Source organism: Lutjanus erythropterus, chromosome 8 (assembly GCF_056507025.1).
Source record: "Lutjanus erythropterus isolate fLutEry1 chromosome 8, fLutEry1.hap2, whole genome shotgun sequence".
Classification (NCBI taxonomy): domain Eukaryota; kingdom Metazoa; phylum Chordata; class Actinopteri; order Lutjaniformes; family Lutjanidae; genus Lutjanus; species Lutjanus erythropterus.
Window position 1 is genome coordinate 22,630,504 of NC_139324.1, and position 17,817 is coordinate 22,648,320.

Below are 17,817 nucleotides of genomic sequence, written 5' to 3' on the forward strand. Positions count from 1 at the left end.
CCAATCAGAATTACACAGTCACAAATTAAACGTACATTCTCTGACTGCTAAAGACGAGCATGTGCTCAGCTGAACAAACTGTTAATTAAACCTCGTCAACAACACTTCAGCGTCTGCGGGAAAAAAATGCTGTGGTTGCCTTTGGGAAATCATTGCTTTCATAAAGTACGTCTTTCAATCGCTTGTAATGATACTTTGATTCAGTGTGACTGTAAAGAATCGCAGAGGCATGTAAAAGAGAATGATACTTAATTTCAATTCACAAATGCTGCCTTTGAAGCTTTTCTTTTGACAACTATAAGTGGCCACACAATGAGTTTGTCCTGCTCCCTGCTATATAATGTTAGACCAACATCAAACTTATGGAAAATTAATCTAGAAACACAGGAAACAACATCATCTTTCATTTCTATCCAGCACAAAGAACATCTTTTAGAAATCTCCAGCTTTGTATTGAATAAGAAGGCATGAACTGGAATTCTTCTTATTTGAAGTGGGGTTGGAGGAGATGCTTATTGATAATCAGTGTATTACCTACAATAAATGGCAGTCGATGTGCCCCAACTTGGGGGAAACAGAGAGAAGTACCAGCACAGAAGCTAAGCAACAAACTGCAGCAAAAAAGGAATTTTAGTGACTTAAAACAGGTTGACCTCTGTTGAGAAGCCACAAGTAAAATAATGCTCTCTCCAAAGCAAACAGACTCCTTATGAAAAATCAGCAACTTCACCTTGGAGAACGTAGGAGTTGCTGATCTACAACTGCCTTGATCTATGATTTGTGTTATTGTGTGACTTTGGTGAATGGAACAATCCTTTTAAAACAGAGGTCACAAAATAAGACAAACAAACTAACAGATCAAGGTAGCAGCAGACCAGCAACTCCTGCGTTCTGCGAGGTAAAATGACTGATTTCACACATGGAGTTTGGGTGGAGAGAAAGACATTTGGCTTACGTAACGGTGGTTTCCTCTCAGAAAAGGCTGTCTGACAGCATAATAAAACAGTGAAAATGTAGCGTTCACTTGAACGGATAGATTTTTTTGGGTGGACCCTTTTTTATGTTGCTAAAATAGGTTTTGCTGCTGACCCTGCCCATAGCAGGACATTGCTTAGCTTCCTCTCTGCTTCGCCAAACTGGGGGCTTGCTGACCACCATCTACTGCAGGTAATACACTGAATATCATTATGTACCTCATACAACCCCACCTCAAATCATCCAAACTATTAGAAACCTGCAGAATCATCTTTAAGCACTACTGTTATGTGGTAAATATTGACATCATTGTTAATTAAGCAGCCCAGGTTTAAGTGGAACCACCTGACCTACTATTCCATTAGTGCTTAACTGTAGTTAATCCTGTGGTCTTTTTGGTCCATTTCAGTTATTTTACCACCCAGCAGTTCCCATTTCTGAACGGATGGCTGTTTATTTTGTGTAAAAGTCAGCAATGCTAATAAATCCTTGTTGAAGAAGACATCTGCCATTCTGCGAAACCAGGGAGCTATTGTTGAAAACTTCTGGAAATGAGCTGCGTTTCTACAAAGCCGAAGAGCGCTGCGGATAAATTAACACCAGACCCTGGCCATATGGTAGTAAATTGGCCTGTGGGTGGTAACAGGTAGCTAATCATCCTGGAGTGATTGTATTCTATTGTTATTAAATCTATCTCGCAGGCAAAAATGTGTAAAAAGTGTTAGTTTTCACCCAGATAGTCCCTCAAAATCCTCATTAACCATGACGTGTCTATCCCTGTGCGGTGAACAGGCAGGAAAAACTCTTATCTATGAGCTATCCTGTTCTTATTCAAACCTCTTTCATGTCTCTTTGTATTGTGTTTACGGTTCTTGATTTATAAGCAGGGAAGCAATAATACAACTGGTTTAATCAACAAACCCCCTTTCTGTAACAGGGGGAGGGCGTAATCAGTGAAGTCAGCTGCTCTACTGTTTGTTGAGGATGAAAAAAAAACTTGCAGACTCCAGCACAGGATTGGATTAGTGGGAACACTGTCTGCACCACCCAAACAGTTGACATACCACAGTATTTACAAATGTTTTAAGGTACATTTTAATCATACAGTTGTCATTCAAAATCTAAATTAAAAAAATAACATCCTCTGCAAGCCTGCCATTCTTCGCCAGTTGAGTTGCATAACTTAATGACATCATATCTTTGCAATGTGGTTTGTGGATTTGAGTAAAGTACTCTTATCGCCAAGTACAGACCAACCTAGATAACTGGGAAACACATACACTGGAAGTGTTAGATAAAAGGGATAGTTTGAATTATTTAACGTGGGGTTATATGAGGTACTCATTGATAGTCAGTTTATTACCTACAGTGGATGCCGGTCAGCACACCCCCAGTTTGGAGAAGAAGAGAGTGAACTCAATATCAGTTTAAGTGTATATTTAGAATATTTTCACAGCTTTTCTTTGCTGTCAGACGTCTGCTTCCGCCAGGACACTGTGGTTATATAAGCCAAATATCTCCTTCACCAAATCAATCAAACTGGGTGAAATCAGTAATTTTACCTTGCAGAACACAGGAGTTGCTGGTCTACTGCTGTCTCATTCTTTGACTTTAAGTGAATTCAAACCTTTTAAAACACAGAAGTCACACAACAACACAAACTAACATATTGAGGTTGCGGTAGACCAGCAGCTCCCATGTTCTATGAAGTAAAATGACTGATTTTACCTGTGGAGTCCGGTTGGTTGGGAGAAAGCGATATCTGGCTGTCTGCTGGCTAAATAAAGCAGTGAAAACATTCTAAATATACTGTACACTTAAACTGATATTGATTTTTTTTAGGTAGCTAAAATACATTTTTCTGCTGCCCCTGTCCACAACAGCACAATGCTTAGCTTCCATGCTGGCACTCCTCTCTGCTTCTCCAAAGTGGAAGCATGTTGACTGGCATCTACTGGAGGTAATACACTGACTATTGATAAGTACCTCATACATCCCCACATTAATCTGAACTGTCCCTTTAAAGTGGGAAGTGTTTATCAATTTTCTGTAGTAATCATGTAGTGTTGACACACAGAGATGTAGTGAGACAACATGGAATGAGGTCCAAAGCAGTAAAGGGAACTTAAGTGCCTGAACAGCATTAAGGAGCACTAGGCATTTCTGTATGAATCACTCTAGTGGAGCAGCAGAGATGCACAGGTTGTTTAAGGCACAGGCAACTTGCACAATCTTATCAAAGGTTGAGAGGTTCGATGTGCGCTCAGGGGCTGTGGTGAAGGGGCTTTCAACGGGGCCTGTGAGCATGGCGTACCTCTGCTTGACCATGGAGATCACCCTGTCCACATGCCTCTGCACACTCATTGTCTCTGAGGAAGCATCAGCCAGTGGCGAGCCCTCAGAGCTCCCGAATGCTTCTCCTTGGTAGCTGCCAGCAATTTTAAACAGGGCCCCACGGGCAGCCACAGAATCTGTGATGTCGAGATCGCGACTCGCCAACACTACATCGCCTGGAAGGAGCTTGCACAGAAGGCCACAGCCCTCAGCCAGGCTTTTGTCACTAACGTTTCCCAGTACACCCCTAGAGACGAAGGTGACGACGCCTTGTGGAGCCACACCAATCAGGTACTTTAACACATTATAACTCGTCCCCACCCTCTGTTGCTGTTGGTTGCCCCGGGAAACCGGCTCCTCAAAAGGCACCGTGAAACAGTCTATGATGACAGCACAGTCAGGGTGGGAGGTACGCAAAGCTGCCGGTAGGTTTTTCCGGAGCTCAGCTCTGGAGGGCCAGAAGACAGCCGTCGGTACCAGAGTGGAGGACATGATGCTGACCATCTGGTGCACCGTCCTGGTTACCGTGCCTACTTTCACACCAAAGCGGTAGGCCAGGTCTTGGTTACGGAGGTCGAGACGGAGTCGCATCAATGTCAGCAGCAGCTGCTGGAACTTGGAGAGCTTCATGTTTTTCATCCCGTCCATGTGAGGTGCCAGCAGCCACATGACCGTGTCCAGGACAAAGTAGTTGGGTAAACCGGTGTAAAACTTGACTTTCTCTGCATCGTTCCTTAAGGAGCTCTCAGAGAGGGACATTTTCTCCACTGACTCCCTGAGGCTCTGGTTCTCCTTCTTCAGGGCTTTCAGGATGTCATCAAAGTTAACCGGTGCATCAGATGTCTGAGCACACCTTCCTTTCTTGCTGTCACTTGTAGATTCATCATCCTCGTCATCATCATCTTCATCGGTGCTGAGGGAAGAGGAGGCGCTTTCCTCCATGATGGCCTCCTGCTCCCTCTCCTCAGGGTGCCCCTCCTGGCCCCGCTCCCCCACCGCAGACCTGCCCTGGCCCTGCAGGAACAACAAGGCGTTGGCCGCCTCCACACGCGCCTCCTGCTTGTCAAGGATTTCCAAGGCAGCCGGCTCTTTCATCTCTGGGGATAAGGGAGCTGTCGTGAACACAGAAGGAACATAATCTGGCGAACGTGGATTCTTCACCTGTTTACCTGCATGAGGAAAAAGAAGATGGAGTAAATGTATATATAGAATTGTTGGTTTATAGCACTCCACCCAATTAACAGACTACTTCAGTCAGTGGAGACTGAGGACAAATTGTAGTGGGCAAGCAGCCATGTTTTTCCACTGCCTGAGCTGGTACATTGTCCCAGCCTTAAAGAGCAAAGTGAGCAGTTTGATAACAGCTGAAAGAACAACTGATTTTTAGGGTTAGGTTTATGATTTGGATCTGTCTAATGTCCATGTTGATAGGAAAAATCTTCATGTCATGAAGTAGAGTGCATCTTGGGGAAAATAACAAAAGAAAAAAAAAAAGAAAAAAAAGAAAAATACTTGGTAGGGTGACCAGACAGCCTGAAAAAATTCAGGACATTCCTGAATTCCAAGCAGTTGTCCCAAATCTTGTCTTTCTTGAAAATGATCCGTTATAGTGATAGATCATATGAACAATATGAATTCATGAAAATATTCTGATCAAATCATTCTGTAGGCTATAATTCCTGCCTTTAGTTGATAAAAATATCCTGTAGTATTGCTGATGTGTTGTCTCTTGGCTATTGCACGGAATAACGGCTTGTCGATGTCATTCGATCTGTTTTAAACCAGATGACAAGTGCCACCGCCACTGTGGGAGGAATTTGTGATAAAAGAGTATCTAAAAACATTTGGTTTATAAGCACCTAGAGTTTAATGACAATCTTTGCTGCTGAAAAGATTTTTAAAATGACTGTAAAGTACCAGTCACCAAGACACTGTATACATACCATCCTCAGAATGTGTAACTCATCTTCATAATATAAATAAGTGATGTTACTCTAAATTATTTTATTTTAATTCTTACAACAAGACACGCCTAACCCCAGCCTGAATTTCACCCTTTCTCATCTGGTCACCTAAGTGTTAATGCTAAATTCATTAAAAGTGTCTCTAAACAATAAATTACAACAGCATGGAAAACTACACTACTAAAATTTTCTTATTAAAAAATAAGGAATGAAATAGAGCCAGACAGATAGTACAGCTGGCTAATATGATCAGCCTGATATTGGCCTTGCACAGTTTTATTGGTCTATATCTGTATCAGTGTATATTTTTTCAAAGAAAATAATAGATTGTATGTATGTATATCTTCAACTTATTTATTTCTCGTATACTACACAGACTTTACAGTCTCATTAACTGAAAACAGAGCCGGCATAAGTCACTGAGATTCAGGCAGCTTAACAACTGCAAATCATATTGATTTTCTATTCATGTCACCGAAACTGATTTCTTTGACGTTTTTGAATGATAATCAAAGTAATTTTCAGACGTCATTATTGTTGAAGTACTTAAGAATTGTTGGTTCAAGAGGATGTAATACAATGAAAGTAAACACGTACAGATTTTCAGTAATGAACTGAAACAAATGATGATTAATACATAGACTTGCCACTATTAAACTCTGTTGCTGTTATCTCTATGCTCTGTTTGCTTGCAATACTCGCAAGCAAGTTAGTTAGTTTCCAGAGTGGGTTTGTTCAGTTTGATTTTTATTGCTTAACAATATTTAGTTTCAATATTAGATTAAGTTTTTTTTTTTCCTACTAAACCTTCCTGAAGCCAATTAATTCTCAGTCATGCACCAGTGTCTCATGGCGTAACTACCCAGAAACCATTAAATTTAACCAAACACAAAATCTAAATCTTTACAAATATTACATCAAAACTTAAGGCAATGCATTTTGAATTCATCAAGAATATATTCCTGTAAGGAATTCCAGCAAAATTAATTTGACCCGCATCTAAACAAATTGGGATACTTCCTCTGACAGGAGGAGGAGACTTCTTGCCTCAGCGCTGCACTGCATTCATACCTGAGATGAAGTGAGTACTACACAGCCGACTGCCGTCGTTTGGCACCCAGCCTTCTCGGTTCACAGCAGCTATCCAGCGCTGCTTCCTCTCGGGGTCCCGGGGGAAACGGTAAAAAGATAACGTGGTGCCTGGTGTCCTTCTGTTCCTGCAGCCGGCCACCACACATGTGTGAACCATAGTAAGGCCACGGAGGAGCGTGGAGGTGTGCGCTGCTATTTGTTGGGTGTTTTGACTCCCAAAATGGTGGCCGACTAGAGGGTGAAAAAAAAAACTGCTGTACCGTCATCAACGGTCGTTTGCATTCATCGATCTCATTGGAGCATCTTGGTGCGACGTCAGTGAAATGCGATGCTAACTAACGCGGTGCTGCATCAACGCTAATGGCCTGAATGATAGTTCATCAACCCAAATATCGTGGGAATCACAAAAACGTTAACTATAGGAGCTTCCTAAGAGTGTCTACAGAAAAAAAAAGACCACTAGCGTAGTTACGTCTATGTGTAGCTGTTATCTAGCTAGCTGGCGTATGTGGAGATGCTTCGCTAAAGGCTACTACGCGCTGACGTTACCCTGGTTACGCTCGAATCTTGAAGGGAACCCCAGAGCCGCGAAAGATCTCGCGAGAGTAATCACTTGAAAAGAAATCATGGTTTGTCTATAACTCTCAGCAAATATTTTAAGTCTTTCAACCTACTCAGATTTTCAAAACAGTGTTGTAACACGATAAAACAGAATTAGTTCATATACGGTGCACAACAAAGAAACAAAGTGTATATATCTCGCGAGTTTGGCGATTCAGGGGTTTCCTTCTAGACACGGCCCTTAGTTACCTTCTTTTAACCAACTTTGTACCAAGTACACTGTACTGTGTAGGTATACAGTTGTTGATGCCACTGAGACTGTGATGGACTGTAACTGAGCCAAGTAACACATTACAGTAGTATATAGCTTTCATTCATGGCAGACAACCATGATTCAGCTGATCATTTAAAGGAGTGTGGTTCTGCTGATCCTGAATCAGGAGTCAGCACCAGCTGAGCTTAAAATACTGGGTAAGGAGGAATGTCACTGGTTTGCTTTTATATTTTGTTTTTACAGACATACATTCACATTATAAGAACCAAACTTCACATATATTATATGGCCAAAGTCTGTGGACCTCAGCTGTCCTATGTACTTTTGGCCTAGGGCTGTTCATTTTCTATATAGCTCCCTTGTTGTTAATCTAAGCTCCTTAATGATTTAAGGGACATATTATTGTATTATAGCGTTCTCATGTAGATTAGACTATGATTGCCCCACTTTTTTACAGCTCATCTTTTGCTCAAATAATGGTAGAGTTGGGTAATTATATACCAGGCAATGTTACCTACACATTATATAGCCGATATATTCTGAATAAGGAATGTGAGATCATGCTTACAACATTCAATAAATACATATTTAAAATTTTCCCAAACAGCATTTAATACTATTTAATACTTTTAAAAGACCTTTTTATTAGTAAATGTGAATTTAAGACCTTTTAGAACTTTTTGAAGGACCTGTAGAGTCAGAGTGGCTGTTTGAGTGCTTGACCCTGTAAACTAAAGTTGATAAAACAACCTGACCACAAGATCAGATTAGTAGCTGTTCTGGAACTTTTTTCCTTATCAGTTAGAGTTTGCCCATTTGTCATGGAATTGTAAGATGTTCACATTTCCTAATATCAGATATCGGCTGCTCCTAGACTTCTACATGTTTGCACATTAATGTGACAGTAAGGTCTCCTCTACTCACTGGAGGTCAACTCTTACACATGAAGGGCTTTTTTAAGCCTTAAATATTAATTCTGTAGACTGGAAGTCAGATCATATACTTATACAGCAATTTTATCCATAATTAAATTTACATCAAATTTTTTTTTCATATGATCCATTATTAATAGTCTTTAGAGAGTTCTCATTTACATATTATGTGTAGTAATGTGTTACATTTGATTTTATTATGTACAGGTCAGGTAGAATTTATTGACTAGCCATGCATTCAACTATTTACAATCTAAATAGAAAAGTTACAAAACCCACTTTCTCTTGTAAGGTTAATTAGTCAGGATTTCTCTTGTGAATTGTTCTTTTTTTGACTGTAGTGACAGAAGCATATGAGAAACAGCCACAGATCAGCATTGCTGTGGCTTAACGATGGCGGTACAAGCAGGTTTTTGAGTCTAGATGAGACACTGAGTCCACCCACTCCACTAAATTGACTGATTCTATTCGATATCAGGCAAGATAAGACTACATTTGTGCTCCCAGTCGGACAAAGCGTAATGTATCCCAGCAACCGTTAGTTGTGTGCGCTCAGTTTATACACAGAGGTGTCCCTGGTTCCTCCAATGTGCGTCAGCCTCTTGAGCTCTGTTAGACACAGGATGTAGAGTGGGGTCTTGGCTCCAGCGCTGGTAATCCTCCTCAGTTCCTCCATCTGAAACTCTGTCTTTTCTCCTGCAGAGGGCACCAAAGAACAGCAACCAGGTTAGATGCAGCACAGAGCTTCCAATTCCAAAAAGTTCCCATATTGTTGTTGTTGTTTTTTTAATACTTCTTGTTCGTAATATTGTTGGCTTGTACCACAAGAATAAAAACAAAAAATTTAAACTTTCATATACTTAAACTGGAGGCATTCTCTTGTTTTGGTATCTATATTGTTTACTTGCCAAAACCTGATCCAGCATTTTAAGCAGTATCCGATGCATTTCGTCTGAGGTTTTCTTATTATACAAGATACATTACACAACACCTCTTACTTCTGCATCTGTTAAGATTAATGGTTATTGGTGCTTTAAAACCTTTCTAATTCCAACATCAAGTTCTCATTCAGACATCCAACTCTCCTGTAGCACTGACCTGGCCACTCTTCCATGAATTTGTTGATGTTGTTGATTGCCTGGTTGAGGCTGTACAGAGTCATCTTCCTCAGGTAGCCGGGTAAACTCTGGAACTCATTCTCTGACACCACAGACATACTTGCAGCACTGGGAAGATGACGAGATGAAAGAGGACATGTTGCAATTAAAATCTTGATTTAAAAGAAATTACAAACATGAATACCAGAATGGCATAAACAAATTAGATGGAAAGAAAGAAATATCAATCATAATGAGAAACAAAAACCACAAACTAATAATGTATTAAAAATGTTTATACAAATGATGATACTACATTCCTGAATATTTTTAATATTATTTTCCTGTACTCAACAGTTGTCTGGTCTCATCTGGTCTCTAACTTTAGTAGAAAGAATCTATAAAAAAAATCTCAGTGAAGGTTTTAGCCACACTTGTCAAAAGTATTTCTTCAAAGTGAGTCAATCCTTGGTTAGGGGTTTACCTGTTATGATCATTTTCTGGCCTAACATGTGGGGGCACCACTGCCGTGGCAGGCTTCTTCAACTGAGCCTGGGACACAAGCTACAAACAAAATCATAAGTGAAAAAATACACAAAATCAGTATGGCTAGAAAGTTGAATCTGATGACAGTCAATCATAGCATCCTGCTGCATCATTTTGAGACTTGGGTTGACATCAAGGGCTCAGTTCGTAGCTTAGTTTTCACATACCACTCCAACAGAACCTTTTCTGTCACTGTGCGTTATGTTACTTCCTCTACAACTCAGTTGAGTTGTGTTGTTCCACACTGTTCTTGGCCCTGTTGTCAAAACCAAGATGTGTTTTACTGATTTTTATGCTGATGATCCTCAATTACACATACCATTGAAACACGCAGATCCTAGCACCCTAGCTAATCTCACAGCTTGCCTCTCTGATCTTAAATCCTGGATGTCCAAAAACTTCCTGAAATTATAAGTCTGAGATCATTCTGTTCGGTCCCCCAAATTCTGTAAGCTCTCTTGGTGCTAATCTTAGCAGTCTGTCGGATAATATTTAGCAGGCTGTCAGTATTATTCAATGCTAACCTGTGTTTTAATGACCAAGTCAGAAGTGCTGTTCAGTCACACTTTTTCCAGCTTAAGATAATTTGAAAAATTTGGCCATTTTTTAATCTTTCGCAGATGTACAAAAATCTATTCTCGCTTTACTCAGGTATCAACCATGGCTCCCTCCACTGTCTCCACTTGGTACAAAACATTGCTGCCCGACTCATTACCAGGACAAAGAGGCATAATTACATCAAATCTGTGCTTACCCTCCTACACTGGTCTCTATTTTCAAATTGTATTGCTCATTTTTAAAGCCTTAAACAGCCTGACACCAAAATATATTTCAGATTTACAGCCTTGGTATGTGCCCCCCCGTCCACTGAGATTCGTGAATGGAGCCCTGCAGGTTACTCCCAGATCACAGCTTGTGACAAAGAGTGATGGGGACCCACACACGGGAACTCTTTGCCTAATGAGCTCAGACACACTAAGTCTTTAGCCTCTTTCAAGTCTCTTACTAAAATTTTTCTTTTTGTGAAAACTTTTGGACATGCTTGATATGTTTTTATTCTTATTAATATATCTTACATACTTTATTGCTTTTACTCCCTTGTGTTCCTTGGCTTTTATTTTCTATTTTACCAATCTTTTGTGATTCTATTTTCTTGTGTAAAGCACTTTGTAACATTGTTAAGTAAAGTGTTATTCAAATAAAGTTTATTATATATGATTATGTTATAGTTAGTCTTGATGTTCTGGATAATATGTCAAACAAATTTAAAGTCTATACACACTTTACAGATGTCTTGTGTAACAGAGCTGAGGTCTGGCATCTCCGGGGTGCTGGGGTCCTGGAAGTCCATCCTGATGCGAGGTGTCCCAAAACTGAACTCCTGGGTCGGTCCATTCAGCTCCAGACTGTTGACAGTGGGCTCCTTGGTGAGTTTTTCATGCTCACTAGCTTTCTTTGGCATTTTGGCACTTCTCTGAAGGTAAACACAAGACAAATTAAAAAGGCAAACAAACAGTAAATAAAGAGGTTGAGGTTTATCTTTTAATATAAAATACTGTATTCACTGCACAAAAGTCAAAAACAAATTTCAGCTCATTCATGCCCTGTGACTGACCAGGAGTGGAACAATGAATCAGTAAACAGGATATTGGTAAAACAACACTCAGCAATACTTTTCATTGAAAAATGGATTGTGGATTTGATGAATTTGCTATTTTTGTTTTAAATAAGCTGTTCAGAGTTGATGCTTTGACTGTTTTACTAGTTTCAGTTTCTTTGAAAGAGTTACCATCATTATCATCCCAATTGTGTCATGAGTGTAATCTTATTTTAGGTACCCTTTTCACTGACTGGAGTAAAAATCCTTCTCAATACAGAGAAAATAATAAAGAGAAATGATACAGAAAGCTTTCATTAAATTTAAATATTGCATATGTTAACTAGAGATATGTGCAGCTAGTCATCTAAATGATTAAACGCTGCTACCCTTGCTAGTTGGTGTCAGAAATGCTAATCAGTTAAAGTAATTATTAACATTTTATTAATGTGCGATGCTGGTTAACTGTTGCCTATAAGATGTTATGCAACTATCTGCCTCTAGAAGGGCTGCAGACCTGGATGGCAGCACCGCTCTCCCTGTCAGATGTTGTAATCTAGCCAGGTGGAAAGTCAAAAGTGGGGCAGATGACAGGGAACTGACAGGGAAATTAGTCGTTGGAAACATTCCTACTCAAAACAAACAGTGAAATCCCTAATGACTGCAATACATTAAACACTGCATCTGTCAATCACTGTCAGACTGTAAGGTAAGAAATGACCACAACCAAATGGTGGTGAATTTTTGGATGTGACTACAAAGACTTCAATCACATAGCCACATCTGGTAACTGCTGGTATACAGCAGACAGTGCGACCTGTGGCTAACAGACAAACTCTCTTTTCTTACATTTTGTAAAGAATTTCCCAGAACAGACTCCAGGTTTGGCATCTTTGGCATCTCATCCTCCTCCAGATCCAGGATGGACATCTCTGGCACATTGTATTCCCAGGTGCGTTTAGAGCCAGCTGGTCCGTTATGAGGAGATGTTGGTAGTTCAAAGGTGTGGCTGTCATCATCACTTTGCATGTTGTTAAGCCCAGGCTGCCGTGCACTCTGTGAACACATGAAAAGGCACAAACTCTCAGCCAGAAGTATTTGTGTTCAGCCAGTCGAGATGAGGAAATAAAGAAATACATTTCTATCATGTTTCTTTTGGCTAAAACAGATTTAAGGATGATACTTTATTGATCACTCAGAGGGGAAATTTAGGTGTTAAGAATTTCAGAATTTAAAAAATATCAATTAAATGTTACACATGTAAACTCCATCTGTATACCTTTTTGGTGCTGACCAGTCGGTTCACATATGGGGTTTGAAATGCTGGGACATCAGGGGTGGTGTTCAGGTTTCCAGGATGGCTAGGAGACTCTAGGTCACCACTGACTTGCACAGGTGGGGAGCAGCGACCATTTGTCTGTTTGATTTTGAACCCCGGGGTGCAAAACGCAGGTGGCTCTGGGGACTCCATGTTGTCCACTGAAGGCAATAAGAGCAATGTGATATAAGGTGATAGCAGAACATGTTTTATTTCAGTGGAAAGATGGCAGAATTTTTGTAAATTTTTTAGTCATGTCATTTATTTTCTTTCAGCATTTTTTCTGAGAAGCCTCTTAAAACGGCTGTGTGCTGTGTCCTCAGCAATATTTTATTTTATATTTTATTCACGTTTTAGTATCTTAATATAATATTAATTCATATCAAAACCAAGTTCTAAATAACTGATGGTTTAAACCTTAAGAATACAATTCCATTGTAATATTTCCACAAGTAATTTTGCCTTGACTTATAATTTAGAGAAACTGTAGAAAAAAGGCCAATTAATTAATTCCTAGTTGAGCATAATTACAAACAACCAATGTTCAGTGAGGAAAAAAGATAATTGAGGAAAAGTGGGGCAAAGACCGGTTAAAAAAAAAGTATCCCAAACTGCCAAGTACTGAAAGCTGGTATGAAATGTCACAGAGGATGTTTTGATCAGAAAAGTCCTTGATAAAACTGAATATAAGAGTATATAACAGAAAACATATTATGATTACCAATTGGTAAAAACACAAGCTTTAACAGTTTCATACCTTTAGCCTGCAAATTCTCCATTAGTGGGTTCACTGGTGCAACAGGTATGTCTTGTGGTGGTCTGTCAAAGAAGAAGAATGAATGAAACCTTTATTAAAACCTTTATTGCCCCAACAGGGAATATATACAGGGGAATGACATACATGACAGCTCATAATATAACATAAAACACAATAATCACAAAAACATAATGAAAAGCATCATTTTTGGAAATCAGTCGAGGACATAAATGCAAGTTCAAGAAAGTGCAGCACTGATAACAAATGGTTAACATACTCTGAATGAAGTTCTTGTGAAACAATGTCAGCAACAGTTATGTCTACATTAAAACTTGCATCATCTTGTTTGCAAACACAGCATGTTGTAATGTCGTGTTTTGTAATGAGTTAGCATTACATGTCAGTTTGCTATCAATAATGGTGTCTACGCACTAATCACAGGTGACAGAGAGGAGCCTCTTCTGAAACCAATGATAATTTCTTTAATCTTTAGTTTTGTTTCTGGTGTTCAAAATCAGTAAGTTATTTTAGCTCTATAAGGCCTGTCAGAGCCACATCTACACATTTTATCATTGTACAGTTATCCTGATGACTAACACATTGGCATACAATGTGAACAACACAGGTGAGAGGACAAAACTTTGTGTTATCCCAGTCATTATATAACTGATGAAAGATGACGGTCCTCCATGGATGTGGATATACTGCCACCTCTCAGTAAGGAAGTTGCATGTCCATCTTATGAGGGTACACACCAACAATGATAAATTAACACCACAACTGTGCAGTTTAAGTGCAGACAACAACATACACTTGGGTGTGAATGATTTTTAAAACAATATATTTATAGTTATAGTTATTGTTTTGGGTGTGGATGGCCCTTTACAGCTGTGCTATCCAGCTTCACTGTCAATAGATCTGCCCAGACAGTATTAAAGACAGATGATAAATCAGCAGTCAGATCAGTATGCTGCTTAAGATGACGGGGTTGCTGTTGCATTTTTCACACCACTCTTTGTTCTGTAAGGAAACTGTAGAGCATATAGACCAGAGATACTCAACTCGCAGCCCACAGGCCAAATCTGGCCCTATACATTGTGCAGGATGGCCCTCTATTCTCTGTGAAAATAAACTACTGACTACTTTCATTATTGATTGATCTGCTGATCATTTTCTCTATTAATTGATTAGTTGTTTAGTCAATTAAATGTCAGAAAAAAATGTTCTCCAAAGCCCAAGATGATCTCCCCAAATGTCTTGTTTTATCCATAACTCAGCAATATCCAGGAGAGGAGTCAAAGCTAAAATTGGAGAATTTTCTAAAAAAGAAAAACTATTAATTTATTCTCAAAATAGTTGGAGATTAATTGAGTGCAGCTCAAATGCAATACAGTGGGATCAGATGGTGAGCTATGGAGGGGAGTATAACTATTACTTATAGCTGAAGAGGAGAAAAAGTTACACAGAAATGAGGATAATTGTGATCCCTTAAATGTGTATTTTATCCTAAAAGAGCCTGGCCTTCTGTTATTTTGCGAAAGTGGCCCCTGGGCAAAGCAAGTTGAGTATCTCTGATAGACATTTATAAAGCAGTAATAAGCAATGACTACAGATATTACTACAGATCTCTAGCTGCACTGCTGCAAAAACTGCATGTTGCCAGTAGAGGTCGATAAAGGTCATGTACTGTATCCATTATGTAATGCACATTATGCTCTACCTTGGGGGCTTTTCAACGTTCTTCCGGAGCAGATCCATAGTGAAATCGTTGTTCAGACACATGGTGTGCTCAGAGATACCAAAGTCACGCATTTGGGGTGTTTGTAACTCTTCGTCATCCATCCGCAGGGCACATTTGGGGGTTATGGGCATGGGTGGCGGCGCAGGCGTGTCGAGTGAGGGGTGAGGGAGGCTTATCTCAGGCATAGGGGGCACTTCAGAGCACCACTCTGCCCCAACCAGAGCTCTCTTCAGCTGCATCTCAGACAAACCAAAGTCAGAGAGCTGCGGGGTCCGCAGCACCTCACTGGAGGGCAGCAGTCCCACTTCCTGAGGCAATGAGGAGTGATCACCTCCAGCCTTTTCCTGGCTTCCCTTTTGTCCTCCTGCTGACTTAGTTTCATTCTCCTCGGCTTCCTCATCTTCAGCATCTTCAGACTCCTGACTTTCGACCCCTGTGCAATAAAAAGTTACGATAAAAACACATTTTGAATGCATAGGTTTCTTTTCTCTAATAGTTAAGAGCAGTGGACATAATGACACCTTGCACTGCAGTGCATTTTCAGTTCTCTCCTTCTCTGTTCAAACACATACCACTTTAAACTATGATTGACTCACACTGATATAGTTACAGTCATTACTTACTGTCTGGTCTATGAGGGCCTTCGTAACCGTAATTTTCCCAGTGTGCTTTCAGGGCCTGGATGTCCTCAGTGACCTTCTGTTGCATCACTCGACAGGCCTTAATGAAGCCGCTCACCTCATTTTCCCGTGCTTTCTGCTGAGCCAATTGTTCCTGGACCTGCCCCTGTATGACGACAGACCAGAGATGATGAGTACACCCCTGTCAAAGGTTAACAGTCCCACAGATTTATCACATATGTGGTAATACTCTTAAAATAGCAAATGAAGTTATCAGCGCTCGCAAATAAGTGTATAACACGTTTTAAATTGCACAGCAGCAGAGGAAAAAGTCTGCCCTATGCTTTCCTCAGTGTTTTTAAGACATTTGTGGGTGTAACCCTTATTAAAAGTAACCAGACACCTTCCAGTGATTAACACCTAGCTGATGAACATCACAGGGCTCAACAATAAGGATTGTCTGCAAAAGGGCTAGTAAAAGCCCAGTTGGGCAAGTAAATCTTTGGATTTTTGACTGACAAAACAAGACCACCTTGGACTTCGAAAAACTGGTATGGAGCAGCCCTAGATTAAACGTGATGATGAACTCTAGTCTTTGCTGTTATTTTATAACTGAAAATTAATAAAACAATTTGTACCTGGGCAAGGATAAATTTGTTTTGGCCAGTAGGTTTCTGACACACTTATCCAGTCATTAACGTTAAACTCTTAATCATCAAAACAACATTTCCAAAACAACAACATTGACATTGCAAAGGACATAATACCATTTCTAAAATCATTGAGAAAGTTTGTGTATAAAACTTAGCAAAACTATTTCAGGGTTTGTACTTGAACATTTTCAGCACATTTTAGCAAAACCATGGTCATATCTATAACCATGATAACTTTGGTCGCTATACTCATTTTCATAAGTTCAATTTCTTATATGCATATATTCAAGTAAAACAAAGGAAGGAATAGCTGGACAAAAAATTAACAAACACAAAACACTGCATAGGGCTGAACAATTTTAGCATATTTGGTAAGGAGATAATACCAAAGTAACGAAAAGTAATCAGGTTACGTTCCTTTAATATTGTGACATTTGGATTAGGCTACTGACAACATATTTTAACAGATAGGCTAATTAGTAATTATATCAGAATACATTTCAAAGTAACCCTGCTGTTTTGACTGATGTAAAAAAATATATATATATGTATTTATATTATATATATATATTTATATTATATATATATATATATATATATATATATATATATATATATATATATACATATATATATATATATATATATATATACATATATATATATATATGTGTATATATATATATACATGTATATATGTATGACGATTCAACCATATGAGGAGTTAACTCATGTAACTAGCTTACAAGTATGCAGCTTTCATTGTCAGGGTGTAAACCAACTGGTCAGTTATCCTCATGACCCTTTGGGGGTTAGTTGTTAGGGACTTTGGTAAATTCTGCAGACAACAAAAGAACCAGTTTTGTACTAAAATGTCAGTTTTAACTTATGAAGCACAGAACACATCACGCTAGTCTTTCGTGTATTCGATCTAAGTGGCCTCTTGGAATGTGGTAAACAAATAAAAGGTAGCTATAACCTTTCATTAAGCCGTTAAACGACGCCATCTTAGTGCAGTTTTCATCGTGACAGAAAGTTACCTTCAGTTTTCCGACCTCATACTTCAGTTCATGATATGCTCGCATCGCTTTCGCTGAGGTTTCTGAAATAAAAAAGGAGCTCGTATTAACACATATAAACTAATATTTTATACATGCTTCACACGAGCTGTTGTCGGTGTGTCACTCACCGCTGTCACTGTCGTTATTTCGGTTTTCAAAGGTCTGCTGAAGCTTGGCAGTTTCTGACTCTAGAGTCACCGCCAGCTTTCTCAGCTTGTTGAAGAACCGCGCCGTCGGGTCCATTTTCAGATTAGATGAGTCTAAGTTACACAAATATACATTCAAACAAATTCAT

The 17,817-nt window shown here is 39.4% G+C and overlaps 2 protein-coding genes across 2 annotated transcripts; both read right to left on the reverse strand.

Moving 5' to 3' along the window:
- Nucleotides 1-2,596: 2,596 nt before the first annotated feature.
- On the reverse strand, nt 2,597-7,034 carry LOC146322825 (uncharacterized). Its single transcript, XM_084724934.1, has 2 exons — nt 6,345-7,034; nt 2,597-4,478 (listed from the first exon to the last, which is right to left on the reverse strand). Exons 1-2 carry the CDS (start codon nt 6,520-6,522, stop codon nt 3,148-3,150), a joined length of 1,509 nt encoding a protein of 502 aa, XP_084581060.1. The 5' UTR covers nt 6,523-7,034; the 3' UTR covers nt 2,597-3,147.
- A 1,533-nt stretch (nt 7,035-8,567) lies between these two features.
- Nucleotides 8,568-17,816, reverse strand: ska3 (spindle and kinetochore associated complex subunit 3). The gene is made up of 11 exons (XM_084724935.1): nt 17,651-17,816; nt 17,502-17,563; nt 15,812-15,974; nt 15,168-15,621; nt 13,448-13,509; nt 12,652-12,851; nt 12,222-12,428; nt 11,058-11,249; nt 9,715-9,793; nt 9,231-9,371; nt 8,568-8,828 (listed from the first exon to the last, which is right to left on the reverse strand). The coding sequence occupies exons 1-11, from the start codon at nt 17,763-17,765 to the stop codon at nt 8,671-8,673; spliced, it is 1,833 nt and encodes a 610-aa protein (XP_084581061.1). The 5' UTR covers nt 17,766-17,816; the 3' UTR covers nt 8,568-8,670.
- Between the last annotated feature and the right edge of the window lies 1 nt (nt 17,817).

What these genes read in the sequence shown, in the direction of transcription:
- ska3 (XM_084724935.1), bottom strand. Translation starts at nt 17,765, where the DNA reads ATGGACCCGACGGCGCGGTTCTTCAACAAGCTGAGAAAGCTGGCGGTG. An exon ending in GGAGAATTTGCAGGCTAAAG is followed by an intron (nt 12,852 to 13,447) that starts GTATGAAACTGT and finishes TATTGCCTTCAG; the next exon opens with TGGACAACATGGAGTCCCCA. An exon ending in GCCAGAAAATGATCATAACA is followed by an intron (nt 9,372 to 9,714) that starts GGTAAACCCCTA and finishes CTCTTTCATCTC; the next exon opens with GTCATCTTCCCAGTGCTGCA.
- LOC146322825 (XM_084724934.1), bottom strand. Translation starts at nt 6,522, where the DNA reads ATGGTTCACACATGTGTGGTGGCCGGCTGCAGGAACAGAAGGACACCA. An exon ending in TAGTACTCACTTCATCTCAG is followed by an intron (nt 4,479 to 6,344) that starts GTATGAATGCAG and finishes TTCCTCATGCAG; the next exon opens with GTAAACAGGTGAAGAATCCA.